General features: G+C 48.3%; 1 protein-coding gene across 1 annotated transcript in view; it reads right to left on the reverse strand.

Annotated features, from left to right (window-relative positions):
• The window catches only part of LOC131582759 (hydrocephalus-inducing protein homolog), a 28,052-nt gene extending 27,750 nt beyond the window's left edge, over window positions 1-302 (reverse strand). The window contains exon 1 of the mRNA XM_058846227.1: window positions 280-302. Coding sequence (XP_058702210.1) covers window positions 280-302 — 23 coding nt within the window. The remainder of the gene's footprint in view (window positions 1-279) is intronic.
• Between the last annotated feature and the right edge of the window lie 13,928 nt (window positions 303-14,230).

A 14,230-nucleotide genomic window follows, 5' to 3' on the forward strand; every position in this document is an offset into this window, starting at 1 on the left:
TTTCGGGGGAACTGGCGACAGCTGGAGAGGCAAGAGAGAACAGGGGGAGGTTCAGCTGTTGGGAGGTTCATGAAGGAGAATCTTACTCTGATCCCCAATAAAGTACAGACTCTGGGTGAGCACATCTGCCCAGGCCACACTGGGGAAACAGTAGCTCAGCCACCTCTGCTCTGAGATGCTCAAGAGCTGCTGGGCCACACAGAGCAGGCTCAAGCCAAGCTGCTCTTGTGATATGTATTTCTCCAGGCTTCCTTCTCCAGAATGCCAGGCAGCACTTACCTTAAGCACAGCCCTGTGCCCATGTGGTCACAGATCTCTGGGGCACTGACTGAGCACTCATGGAATAAGTAAAACCCACAAATTTACATCAAACTTTGCATCAAACAAAAAGGAAAAGAGCAGGAAAAGGCTACCTTTTGAGCAGTCTGACTCCTATCTAGAACTGGGCTAATTCTGGGCAGACTACTCCCCCCAGTGCTGGCCTCATTCTCCGTGTTCAGAAACTTCACCTTCTGGAACTTAGAGGGAAGGAGCTGAAAGGCAAAAAAAACAAAATAACAAACCAGCAAGAACCTCAGAGATGTGCTTCTTCAGAAAGGCTCTTCTTGAACAAGTGGGACTGGTGACTAATTTGTGATCACAGACACTAGGACAGTGCTGGAAGCCCTGGAAGCTACCTGATGAAATCCTTAGCATCAGTAAATTAATAATACAGAGCACAATACACGTACTCCAACCACATGGCTCTGTCCCATTAGTCCAATCTCTATGATTTGATGTGACATGTTTGGGGATTTCTGCTCTTTGGGCATTTCTTTCCTCTTTAGTTCCATTGGATTGAGGCAGTGACCTTTTCAGAGAGTGGGGAGGAGTTCTCAGAACTCCCCTGACTCCATCCCTGCACAACACTCAAAACTCACAGCGAGGAGATAGCGCTGCTGGGTGAGTCCAAGAGACACAAGAAAGCAAAGTGGTACCAAGAGTGAGGTGCACAGGAATGAGTCCAAGTTTTAGTTCTCTCTGTTAATTTGCTTTCTCTGTCTGGGCTCCCACAGCCCTCCACAGAAGAAAACAGAGGGATCTCCTTGACAGAGCCTCAGCAGCAGGGCATCTTCAGTCAAGTGAGCTCCAGACAGCCAAGGGACCTTTGTGGCCCTGACTCCAGTGCTGTCTGCAGGGCTGGATCTGTGCCCCACGCAGGAGATGAGAGAGAACAGCTGCTCTGGAACCTCTGCTGCTGGCACCAGCCGTGTCTCTCAAGGCTTTGGGAAGAGTTGGAGCTTCCCCCCCGCCCACATGCCCAGGTGCCCAAGGGCACACGTTGGCCACAGCAGCACAGGTGAGTGTCCAGCCTGACAGAAGGAATTGCTGTGACAAAGGGCAGGGAGAGAAGCGCCTGCTCAGGGCTCCAGCTGGACATTGGTTTCACTTGGCCCCGGTGGCACAGCCAGGCAAGACGCTGGAGTGTCCCTGGAGCAACACACGGTGTTCCCAAGTGCACCAGGACAGCCCCCAGCAACAGGAGCACGGCACAGAGAGCTGGGGAGGGCTCTGCAGCCTCACAGTGCTGCTGGACAACAGGAGGGGCAGGGAGAGGAGGGACACCAGGGGCGTTTCCAGCCTTAACACAGCCCCAGAGGGTACTTACATTAGCAGGCTTCAGTTTTTCCCTCAAAAAAAGAGGAGGTGCCGGTGTGTCTTTTCGGCGTCCAGAAGCCATTTTGAAGAGACGATGTCACAGATGTTCAACAATGCCTCAACAAAACTGGAAGGAGCAAGAACAGAACTCTGAAAACCCAAAACTGATTCATGGCAGACTCAAAGAATATACTGGTGCTAAAAATTTTTTATCATTTGAAAGTAGCTAAGTGCTTGTTTGGCATAAGTAGCTAGTTGTTAAGCCTCTAGTTGGATTTTATTTGAACTTTATGGCTATGTTGTGCACTTCAAAGACAGATCATACTAAAACCTGGAGCTAAAAATCTGAACATTAATAATAGCTAGAACAGACAAAGCTGCAGCTAAATATTACTTCAAAATAGCTAGAGTGGACCTTCTCTTCTTTGGGTAAACAACCCCTGCTTTCTCAGCTGCTGCTCACAGAACTTGTGAGAGATTGGAATGTTATAGTGTATTGCTTAAATCTTGTTATAAAGGACGTTTTGCCCATTGTGACAAAACTGTATAAAGAAGCTGCGACCACCAAAGCCCACCCTTCCCTGAAAATGCCTCCTGCCTGGAACTCTGGACTGTGAGTTAAGCCGCCCAAGGGAACTTGAGACAGGATAAAGGTGGCACTATTGTCCTATGATCTCAAGTCTGGGGAGAAGTAAGCAAAGCTGAAGGAGAAAAACGTATCCACACCAAAGCCAAAGCCAGCAGCTGTCCTGAGAATCAGCTCCGTCTGGCTTCAGGGTGGGGAAGTCACAGCCACAGACTCATCTGCTGAGGCCAGGTTTGCACACAAACCTCCCATCAACAGAGGGGCAAGGAGGAAATTTTGGGGGTGTGGCACAGCCTCTGGTAAGCGGCAGTGGACACCCATCCTCCCTCCCACAAATTGGCTCTGCTCTAAAACCTCCCCCCACAAGAAGGCCACATCCAGGGGACACTGCCATGAGGAGCAGCTGAGGGGGTGTCACAACCCAGCCAAGACCTGCAGCGAGCCCCCAGAGCCGTGCCTGAGGCCTTGGACCAGATGAGTGCAGGGGATGCAAAGTAACACAACAGATCTGAAAATCCACAACCCAATTCATGGCAGAATCAAAGGATATACTGGTGCTAAAGATTTTATATTATTTGAAAGTAGCAAGAGACAGAGTCAAACTTGCCCTGTCCCAGAGAGGCAGTCCCACTTTGCCCAAATCTGTGTTCATCCATTGGAATCTTATGTTCTGTGAGATCTCACCACATGGTGTGCCGATGGGATCCATGGAATAGTGATATTTTCTACTTCACCTGTCTCTGTCACTCTCTTTCTTTCTCACTCCCCCCACCCCCCTTCTTCTATTTCTTTCTCTCTCTCTTCCTCACATATATTGTTACATAAAATCCAGACTACTGACGTTGGGATATGATCTCATTTACCCCTTAATTCAGAGCCATCTCCCTAATATTTTTAATAACCAGATGATAAGAAGCCTCTGAAACTTGAACAGAACTCATTTATTCTTTAAGCAGTTTAAGTAATCATGATAGGAAAAAATGGACAGACTGGTGTATTTAGAAAATGTTCCGTTTCTTCAGTGAAAAAAGCACAATCAGTAGACCAGACACTGCTCATCCACTCAGCTGTACCTGCCCCTGAACTGCTGCACCAGCAGTGTGGCACTATCACACCCTGTATTTCTCTTTGGCATTCTCTTTCAGAGCACAGATGTGACAAAGCCACAAAGTACCATTTCAGTCAATCTTTACCTTCAAAAGAAATTCAGGATTTCCTCACAGAGACCAATGCTCTGCCAATTGAAAACTCGCAATACTCTCAGTGAAAATTCTCTCGGCGAATCGCCCAGAGCAGCCTCGTGCCCGCGCCCAGGCTGCGAACACCCAGCCAGGAGCGCGTTCTGCACGGACAGAGCCTGGAGCAGCAGCGCCACAGCCGCGCTGGCCGCGTTCGCGGTTACCCCGCAACCACGGGCCCGATCGCCGGGGATGGAACCGGGCAGGGGATGGAACCGGGCCGGGGATGGAACCGGGCCGGGCCGGGGATTGAACCGAGCCGGGCCGGGGAATGAACCGAGCCGGGCCGGGATTGAATCGAGCCGGGCCGGGGATGGAACCGGGCCGGGGATGGAACCGGGCCGGGGATGGAACCGAACCGGGCTGGGGATGGAACCGGGCCGGGGATGGAACCGAGCTGGGGATTGAACCGGGCCGGGCCGGGGATTGAACCGAGCTAACAGGAAATTTAATGCACAAACACCAGAGATTTATGTCCAAAAAGGGGACAGAGGAGTCCTTTTACTTTATTCGAATAAAGGGAGAGGCCATGGGGCATTCCCCTGGGGTCTCTCAAATTTTTGGAGGGAGCAGCCTCCTTTTTATCCTGATTCCCGGCCGCTTGTCCCTTCTCTCTCTCCCCATAGGCTGAGGTACTTGACAGGTACAGACTTCTCGGAACGCCTGATACCTGCGATACCTTTCCCCCCAGTGCATAATCCCTTCTTAAATCTTGTGGAATTCATGGTGCTCTTTCAGTGCCTCTTTCATCTTTTAGCGGAATCCATCCCATTGTTTCTGTTGTCTTTCACTGATAGCTGCATCTTATCGGCAGACCCACAGCTTGTTTGTAAAAACAAACCCGTCATTCCTCTCAAACCGAGCCGGGCCGGGGATTGAACCGAGCCGGGCCGGGGAATGAACCGAGCCGGGCCAGGCCGGGGAATGAACCGAGCCGGGCCGGGCCGGGAACCGAACTGATCCGGCCCACAGACCGAACTGATCCGGGCCGGGAACAGGCCGGGGCCGGGGAGGGGATTGAACCGAGCCGGGCAGGCGATTGAACCGAGCCGGGCCGGGCCGGGGATTGAACCGAGCCGGGCCGGGGATTGAACCGAGTCGGGCCGGGAACGGAATTGATCAGGCCCACGTACCGATCTGATCAAGGCCGGGAACAGGCCGGGGCCGGGCCAGGGCTGCGTGCCGGGGTGGGCCACGGGAAGCAACGAAACATAACAAAAGTTTGGCATAAGTAGCTAGTATTGCTAAGCCTCTAGTTGTATTTTATTTGAACATTATGGCTATGTTGTCCACTTCAAAGACAGATCATACTAAAACCTGGAGCTAAGAATCTGAACATTAATAATAGCTAGAACAGACAAAGCTGTAGCTTAAATATTACTTCAAAATTGCTAGAGTGGACCTTCTCTTCTTTGGGCTAAACAACCCCTGCTTTCTCAGCTGCTGCTCACAGAACTTGTGACAGACTGGAATGTTATAGTGTATTGCTTAAATCTTGTTATAAAGGACGTTTTGCCCATTGTGACAAAACTGTATAAAGACACTGCTCCTCCACTCAGATGTACCTGCCCCTGAACTGCTGCACCAGCAGTCTGGCACTATCACACCCTGTATTTCCCTTTGGCATTCTCTTTCAGAGCACAGATGTGACAAAGCCACAAAGTACCATTTTAGTCAATCTTTACCTTCAAAAGAAATTCAGGATTTCCTCACAGAGACCAATGCTCTGCCAATTGAAAACTCGCAATACTCTCAGTGAAAATTCTCTCGGCGAATCGCCCAGAGCAGCCTCGTGCCCGCGCCCAGGCTGCGAACACCCAGCCAGGAGCGCGTTCTGCACGGACAGAGCCTGGAGCAGCAGCGCCACAGCCGCGCTGGCCGCGTTCGCGGTTACCCCGCAACCACGGGCCCGATCGCCGGGGATGGAACCGGGCAGGGGATGGAACCGGGCCGGGGATGGAACCGAGCCGGGCCGGGGATTGAACCGAGCCGGGCCGGGCCGGGGATTGAACCTAACAGGAAATTTAATGCACAAACACCAGAGATTTATGTCCAAAAAGGGGACAGAGGAGTCCTTTTACTCTATTTGAATAAAGGGAGAGGCCATGGGGCATTCCCCTGGGGTCTCTCAAATTTTTGGAGGGTGCAGCCTCCTTTTTATCCTAATTCTCGGCCGCTTGTCCCTTCTCTCTTTCCCCATAGGCTGAGGTACTTGACAGGTACAGACTGCCCGGAACGCCTGATACCTGCGATACCTTTCCCCCCAGTGCATAATTCCTTCTTAATTCTTAAATCTTGTGGAATTCATGGTGCTCTTTCAGTGCCTCTTTCATCTTTTAGCGGAATCCATCCCATTGTTTCTGTTGTCTTTCACTGATAGCTGCATCTTATCGGCAGACCCACAGCTTGTTTGTAAAAACAAACCCGTCATTCCTCTCAAACCGAGCCGGGCGGGGGAATGAACCGAGCCGGGCCGGGCCGGGCCGGGGATTGAACCGAGCCGGGCCGGGCCGGGGATTGAACCGAGCCGGGCCGAGGATTGAACCGAGCCGGGCCGGGAACCGAACTGATCCGGCCCACGGACCGATCTGATCAAGGCCGGGATCAGGCCGGGGCCGGGCCAGGGCCCCGTGCCGGGGTGGGCCGCGGGAAGCAACGAAACATAACAAAAGTTTGGCATAAGTAGCTAGTATTGCTAAGCCTCTAGCTGGATTTTATTTGAACATTATGGCTATGTTGTGCACTTCAAAGACAGATCATACTAAAACCTGGAACTAAAAATCTGAACATTAATAATAGCTAGAACAGACAAAGCTGTAGCTTAAATATTACTTCAAAATAGCTAGAGTGGACCTTCTCTTCTTTGGGCTAAACAACCCCTGCTTTCTCAGCTGCTGCTCACAGAAATTGTGACAGACTGGAATGTTATAGTGTATTGCTTAAATCTTGTTATAAAGGACGTTTTGCCCATTGTGACAAAACTGTATAAAGACACTGCTCCTCCACTCAGCTGTACCTGCCCCTGAACTGCTGCACCAGCAGTGTGGCACTATCACACCCTGCATTTCCCTTTGGCATTCTCTTTCAGAGCACAGATGTGACAAAGCCACAAAGTACCACTTTAGTCAATCTTTACCTTCAAACGAAATTCAGGATTTCCTCGCAGAGACCAATGCTCTGCCAATTGAAAACTCGCAATACTCTCAGTGAAAATTCTCTCGGCGAATCGCCCAGAGCAGCCTCGTGCCCGCGCCCAGGCTGCGAACACCCAGCCAGGAGCGCGTTCTGCACGGACAGAGCCTGGAGCAGCAGCGCCACAGCCGCGCTGGCCGCGTTCGCGGTTACCCCGCAACCACGGGCCCGATCGCCGGGGATGGAACCGGGCCGGGGATGGAACCGGGCCGGGGATGGAACCGAGCTGGGGATTGAACCGAGCCGGGCCGGGGATTGAACCGAGCCGGGCCGGGCCGGGGATTGAACCTAACAGGAAATTTAATGCACAAACACCAGAGATTTATGTCCAAAAAGGGGACAGAGGAGTCCTTTTACTTTATTCGAATAAAGGGAGAGGCCATGGGGCATTCCCCTGGGGTCTCTCAAATTTTTGGAGGGAGCAGCCTCCTTTTTATCCTGATTCCCGGCCGCTTGTCCCTTCTCTCTTTCCCCATAGGCTGAGGTACTTGACAGGTACAGACTGCCCGGAACGCCTGATACCTGCGATACCTTTCCTCCCAGTGCATAATCCCTTCTTAATTCTTAAATCTTGTGGAATTCATGGTGCTCTTTCAGTGCCCCTTTCATCTTTTAGCGGAATCCATCCCATTGTTTCTGTTGTCTTTCACTGATAGCTGCATCTTATCGGCAGACCCACAGCTTGTTTGTAAAAACAAACCCGTCATTCCTCTCAAACCGAGCCGGGCCGGACACTGAACCGAGCCGGGCCGGGGAATGAACCGAGCCGGGCCGGGCCGGGAAACGAACTGATCCAGGCCACAGACCGAACTGATCCGGGCCGGGAACAGGCCGGGGCCGGGGAGGGGATTGAACCGAGCCGGGCCGGGGATTGAACCGAGCCGGGCAGGCGATTGAACCGAGCCGGGCCGGGGATTGAACCGAGCCGGGCCGGGCCGGGGATTGAACCGAGCCGGGCCGGGCCGGGGATTGAACCGAGCCGGGCCGGGGATTGAACCGAGTCGGGCCGGGAACGGAATTGATCAGGCCCACGGACCGATCTGATCAAGGCCGGGAACAGGCCGGGGCCGGGCCAGGGCCGCGTGCCGGGGTGGGCCACGGGAAGCAACTAAACATAACAAAAGTTTGGCATAAGTAGCTAGTATTGTTAAGCCTCTAGTTGTATTTTATTTGAACATTATGGCTATGTTGTGCACTTCAAAGACAGATCATACTAAAACCTGGAACTAAGAATCTGAACATTAATAATAGCTAGAACAGACAAAGCTGTAGCTTAAATATTACTTCAAAATAGCTAGAGTGGACCTTCTCTTCTTTGGGCTAAACAACCCCTGCTTTCTCAGCTGCTGCTCACAGAACTTGTGACAGACTGGAATGTTATAGTGTATTGCTTAAATCTTATTATAAAGGACGTTTTGCCCATTGTGACAAAACTGTATAAAGACATTGCTCCTCCACTCAGCTGTACCTGCCCCTGAACTGCTGCACCAGCAGTGTGGCACTATCACACCCTGTATTTCCCTTTGGCATTCTCTTTCAGAGCACAGATGTGACAAAGCCACAAAGTACCATTTTAGTCAATCTTTACCTTCAAAAGAAATTCAGGATTTCCTCGCAGAGACCAATGCTCTGCCAATTGAAAACTCGCAATTCTCTGTGAAAATTCTCTCGGCGAATCGCCCAGAGCAGCCTCGTGCCCGCGCCCAGGCTGCGAACACCCAGCCAGGAGCGCGTTCTGCACGGACAGAGCCTGGAGCAGCAGCGCCACAGCCGCGCTGGCCGCGTTCGCGGTTACCCCGCAACCACGGGCCCGATCGCCGGGGATGGAACCGAACCGGGCCGGGGATGGAACCGGGCCGGGGATGGAACCGAGCTGGGGATTGAACCGGGCCGGGCCGGGGATTGAACCGAGCCGGGCCGGGCCGGGGATTGAACCTAACAGGAAATTTAATGCACAAACACCAGAGATTTATGTCCAAAAAGGGGACAGAGGAGTCCTTTTACTCTATTTGAATAAAGGGAGAGGCCATGGGGCATTCCCCTGGGGTCTCTCAAATTTTTGGAGGGAGCAGCCTCCTTTTTATCCTGATTCCCGGCCGCTTGTCCCTTCTCTCTCTCCCCATAGGTTGAGGTACTTGACAGGTACAGACTGCCCGGAACGCCTGATACCTGCGATACCTTTCCCCCCAGTGCATAATCCCTTCTTAATTCTTAAATCTTGTGGAATTCATGGTGCTCTTTCAGTGCCTCTTTCATCTTTTAGCGGAATCCATCCCATTGTTTCTGTTGTCTTTCACTGATAGCTGCATCTTATCGGCAGACCCACAGCTTGTTTGTAAAAACAAACCCGTCATTCCTCTCAAACCGAGCCGGGCCGGGGAATGAACCGAGCCGGGCCAGACACTGAACCAAGCCGGGTCGGGCCGGGCCGGGCCGGGGATTGAACCGAGTCGGGCCGGGAACCGAACTGATCCGGCCCACGGACCGATCTGATCAAGGCCGGGATCAGGCCGGGGCCGGGCCAGGGCCCCGTGCCGGGCTGGGCAGCGGGAAGCAACGAAACATAACAAAAGTTTGGCATAAGTAGCTAGTATTGCTAAGCCTCTAGCTGGATTTTATTTGAACATTATGGCTATGTTGTGCACTTCAAAGACAGATCATACTAAAACCTGGAGCTAAAAATCTGAACATTAATAATAGCTAGAACAGACAAAGCTGCAGCTTAAATATTACTTCAAAATAGCTAGAGTGGACCTTCTCTTCTTTGGGCTAAACAACCCCTGCTTTCTCAGCTGCAACTCACAGAACTTGTGAGAGATTGGAATGTTATAATGTATTGCTTAAATCTTGTTATAAAGGACGTTTTGCCCATTGTGACAAAACTGTATAAAGACACTGCTCATCCACTCAGCTGTACCTGCCCCTGAACTGCTGCACCAGCAGTCTGGCACTATCACACCCTGTATTTCCCTTTGGCATTCTCTTTCAGAGCACAGATGTGACAAAGCCACAGAGTACCACTTTAGTCAATCTTTACCTTCAAACGAAATTCAGGATATCCTCGCAGAGACCAATGCTCTGCCAATTGAAAACTCGCAATACTCTCTGTGAAAATTCTCTCGGCGAATCGCCCAGAGCAGCCTCGTGCCCGCGCCCAGGCTGCGAACACCCAGCCAGGAGCGCGTTCTGCACGGACAGAGCCTGGAGCAGCAGCGCCACAGCCGCGCTGGCCGCGTTCGCGGTTACCCCGCAACCACGGGCCCGATCGCCGGGGATGGAACCGAACCGGGCCGGGGATGGAACCGGGCCGGGCCGGGAACAGAATTGATCCGGGCCGGGAACAGAATTGATCCGGGCCGGGAACAGAATTGATCCGGGCCGGGAACAGAATTGATCCGGGCCGGGAACAGGCCGGTGCCGGGCCAGGGCCGCGGGCCGGGGTGAGCCGCGGGAAGCAACTAAACATAACAAAAGTAACACAATCAAGCCAAAAGGGACAAGCTTTTCCGTTTTCATTTCTCAGCTGAAAAGCGTCCAGGGTTCATCGGGACTTTAAAATCAGACCTTCGAATTTTCCGGGTGGCAGTGGAAATAAATTACATTCCAAAAACTGTTGAAGAGATCATAGGTGTCTTGTTTAGGAATAAAATTTAACAACAGTTTTCTGATTTGAGTGTTTTTGAGAAGCAAACCGTGTAGCCCAAGAGGATGAGCCTGCAATCATCAGGAAGAAAGGGACAGCCAAGCCTGTATTACCCTACAGGCTCAGCTCACACCGACTTCTCAGTGTAGAGACTAATTACCTCCCCTAATCACAGGGATGGAGGTAGCACGGATCATGCTAATTAAAACTGGTTTATAACCTTAGTTTTCAGTGTGTGTGCCGAGCATGCTTTCAACTGAGGTGTTAAATGTTCACCAACAAAATGAATAAAAGTTTTGGCAGCTATGGACTGTTTTCTCCAGGCTTTCTAAGAGAAATATCCCCAGAAATGGAGCAGATGATATTAGCAAATTGAGTTTGCTAGAATGAGTCCTAAAACTACAGAACTTTAGTGAGTTTCAACATTTTCTGCTAAAAATCCCAAGCTGTGTGGGACAAGTGATGGGAACATCAGGCCCTTACTGAGTGAGCCTGAAAGAGTCCCCAAAAGTGCCGGCCCCAAAGCTGGTTCTGAGTGAGCCATCAGTCCCTCTTTCATTCTGGGAACGGTGCTGTGTTCTGCTCAGGATGCCCCAAGGGCACTTTGATCCACAGAGTCCAACCACATCAGACGTGTTTTGGAAGCAGCTCAAGGCTGGCACGTTTAAAAGCAAGGTGAACAGTAACTCCAGCCCATCCCATGAAGGCTGGCTGATTAAATGCAGTAATTAATCCATTAAAAGAGCAGTTTTAAGCTGAGAAGTGGAAGTGTTACAACACAGACAAAACAAACACCCACGAAGATTAATCAGTCATTCTTGACTCAAATACCTCCTTGCTCCATGGCTTTGGAAGCCATGTGACTCCTTTTCTTTCAGCTGTGAGCTGAGCTGTTCTCAGTAAGAGGAGGACAACTTTTGGCTTCTTTTTACCCATTTTTTGGAGCACAACTGAACGCTCACTTGGGTCATACCCTATCTGTGGAATTCCACTGAGCTCAGTGGAAATAGCTCCCAAGGAGGGGCTGGAGGAGAAGAGCCTGAAATTTGGATAGAACTGAAGTTGATAGATTGAAATCCTAATATCCACAAAATGTTGGTGGGTTCTGTTTGTGTATCCATAGTTACTCAGCACCAGCTTGTATAATACTTGGTATTTATTGATTTATTCTGTCCGACAAGATCTATTAGAAATACAAAATAAATGCACAAAAATCTGTCTACATTAAAGTATTTTTTAAAAAAATGTTTAGTACAAATATTTTAATGAAACAATGCACTTCTCTATACTCATGGAATTTTATGGTAGAAAAACACATTTGATAGGAATTGATTCTTAAAAAGAAGATCTCGAATGTGGTTTTCTACACTTTTGAAATTTGCAAAATGAACGACATCTCAGGAAACCTCAGTTTAAAAAAAAAATTAAAATACAGCATTCCAGTAAATGCGAAGATAAAATTAGATAAAATTTGCTTATGTTCAGTCCTATGATAAAATACATATTAAACCATATAATCCAAATTTGAAACATCATCAGGTTAAATAAAAGCTAACCTACACTCTAAGTGAAAAGTACCTACTCACATTTGGTGATGTCTATAAATAATTTGTGACTCGTGAGAGCAGACACAGAACCTTGTGCAGCTGTTTAGTGGACAGAGTCCATTGGGTGAGTTCCACCCTTGCTGAACTCCTACACTCCCTATTTTCCCATTCTCCTGGCTGCTACATAAAACAGTGGAAGGACTGTGCCTTCTCTGTGTTTGGAACTTGCACACTTTGGCATAGCTGAGGACAGAAGGAGGTAAGAGAACTGGTGACCCTGAGTTTGTAACTCACACACCTCCCTTTCCTGCAGCACAAAAAGAGGGTTTTTCCATTCTCAGCTGACTCTTTACAAATACCTGCACAACAAGGTGGTTCTGCTTTGCTTCCTGCATTTACCTGGAACTGCACAAAGCCCAGTGTTGTGATCCTGACTGGGAACTGATACACAGCCAACCTATTTGCAAATCTGGACTGAACAATTTGCAATCCTCAATACTAATTACTGCTTAAGCATTTGTGTCTTTCTTGAATAAATAAAATAATGATTTTTGAAAAAATCATTAAAAAATAAGAAACCATTAATAAAAGTAGTCTGGTTTTTAGTTTCAGCTGAATGTACTCTCTAAATGCAGGTAAGTTTTTTCCCTTTTGTTAGGTAGTCTTTGCCAATAAATGATGCGAATATATTCTATATCATAGAATCATTTAGGATGGAAAAGACCTCTGAGACCATCAGCCCAGATGTTAACATGGCACTGCTAAGAATACATGTGCGGATATATTTATATACCTATACACACACAAGTATCTTATAAATATAGATTATCTATATCTGTATCTATATCTATATATATGTATGAGTTACTTATATAAGGAACAGTGCATCTGGTGAGTTTTGGTTAATCCATACTTAAAAGTTGCAACCCTAGGACTGAAAAATCAGTTCTTCTAATTTAGAATATTTTAAATTTTTTCTTAAATGAAGAAGAATGCTAGAGATTTTTTTCTGTGTGAATGGGGAAAACCTACCTACAAAGAAGCACACAACACACACACAGCTCCCCTCTGGCAAGATTAATGTCAAATGAAAATTGAGAAGTTAAGTCACCCTGCAGATGTTTTGAGACATGGCTCTCCAGGGATATTTGCTATAGACGAGGGGAATGACTGGAGACTGGAAGTCTGGTTGAAATTACAGCCCACATCAGGAATTCTTTGCAAAATTTCCATTTTATCTTTTGATAGTTGTTGAAGAAAAGATGTTCTAATAAGACAAAACATTGGTCTTCTGACAATGTAGGCATTGTCACAGAAATCTCTTTTCCATTGTATTTTTTGAGGAGGATGCTTTGGGCTGAGTTCAGATGTATCTCTTGGCACTCCAGTGGGGGGAAAGAAATATTGAGAATGCTCTATTTCCTGTTTTCAGTTGATGAGGAAGGGGGAAAAAACTGGACTACACAAATTTTGCTTGGTCTTTACTCACATGCTACTGCTCCCCTGAATTGCACTTTATGTTAAAATGTTCCAATCCCCTTTTGTTCTGGAAAGCCAAAAGAGCTGCACCAAGTCCACAAGGATGGATGTCTTACAAGCAAGACCACCCCAAGTGTGGGGTCACTCTCTAAAGAGACACTGAAGATAAAGCTTTCCTAGAGGAGAAATGTCCCCACTGTGCTGGTGTAGGAAAAAAATACGGGTTTTGTGTGCTTGTCAATGGGTGGAGAGGGACTTGGGTACGGATGTGACTTGGCACCCCATGTGACCAGAGAGATGGCATGGGAGTCATTCCTGGGACAGAAAAATAAATTACTCAGCATTAGAGATGATACTTCTTCCCCAGCCCTGAAAGAAAGGATTTCAGCTTGATGGGAAAAAATTGCATGGCAAGACTCGCTGTTTTCACTACTTGATGCTTCTCATTGTTACCAGGAGTCTCATTTCAAGTGTTTTTTAAATATTTCAAATCAAGGTCCCTTAGGTGAAGATATTAAGATTGCCATAATTTCACAGAAGAATGTCCCTGGTGACAGGTAATTTTAAAATGTTCCAAACAGGTTTTCTTCTAATTTTTCTTGTTTTTCAGTATTCCTAAAATCTCCTGATTCCATTCCCACTTCTGTCTTCCCAGTCAAATTTCATAAAGAGGGTGGTAGTGAAAATGCATATTAGAAGGATCTTGAAATTTAAGTATTAAATGAAATACTGCTTGTGTATTTTACTGTGATTTTTTTTTTTCATGCAATCTACTACTTTTCTGGATTTTATGAGATTTCTTTTTTTTTTTTTTTCACTTGAGGAAAAAGTCTTGATCTATAAGGTGAAGAGAGAAAATAAATTCCCTGGCCATAGGAATGTTAAGGCAACATATATTAATTTAGGG

The sequence above is a fragment of the Poecile atricapillus genome, chromosome 10, assembly GCF_030490865.1.
Source record: "Poecile atricapillus isolate bPoeAtr1 chromosome 10, bPoeAtr1.hap1, whole genome shotgun sequence".
In the NCBI taxonomy this organism is placed as follows: Eukaryota; Metazoa; Chordata; class Aves; order Passeriformes; family Paridae; genus Poecile; species Poecile atricapillus.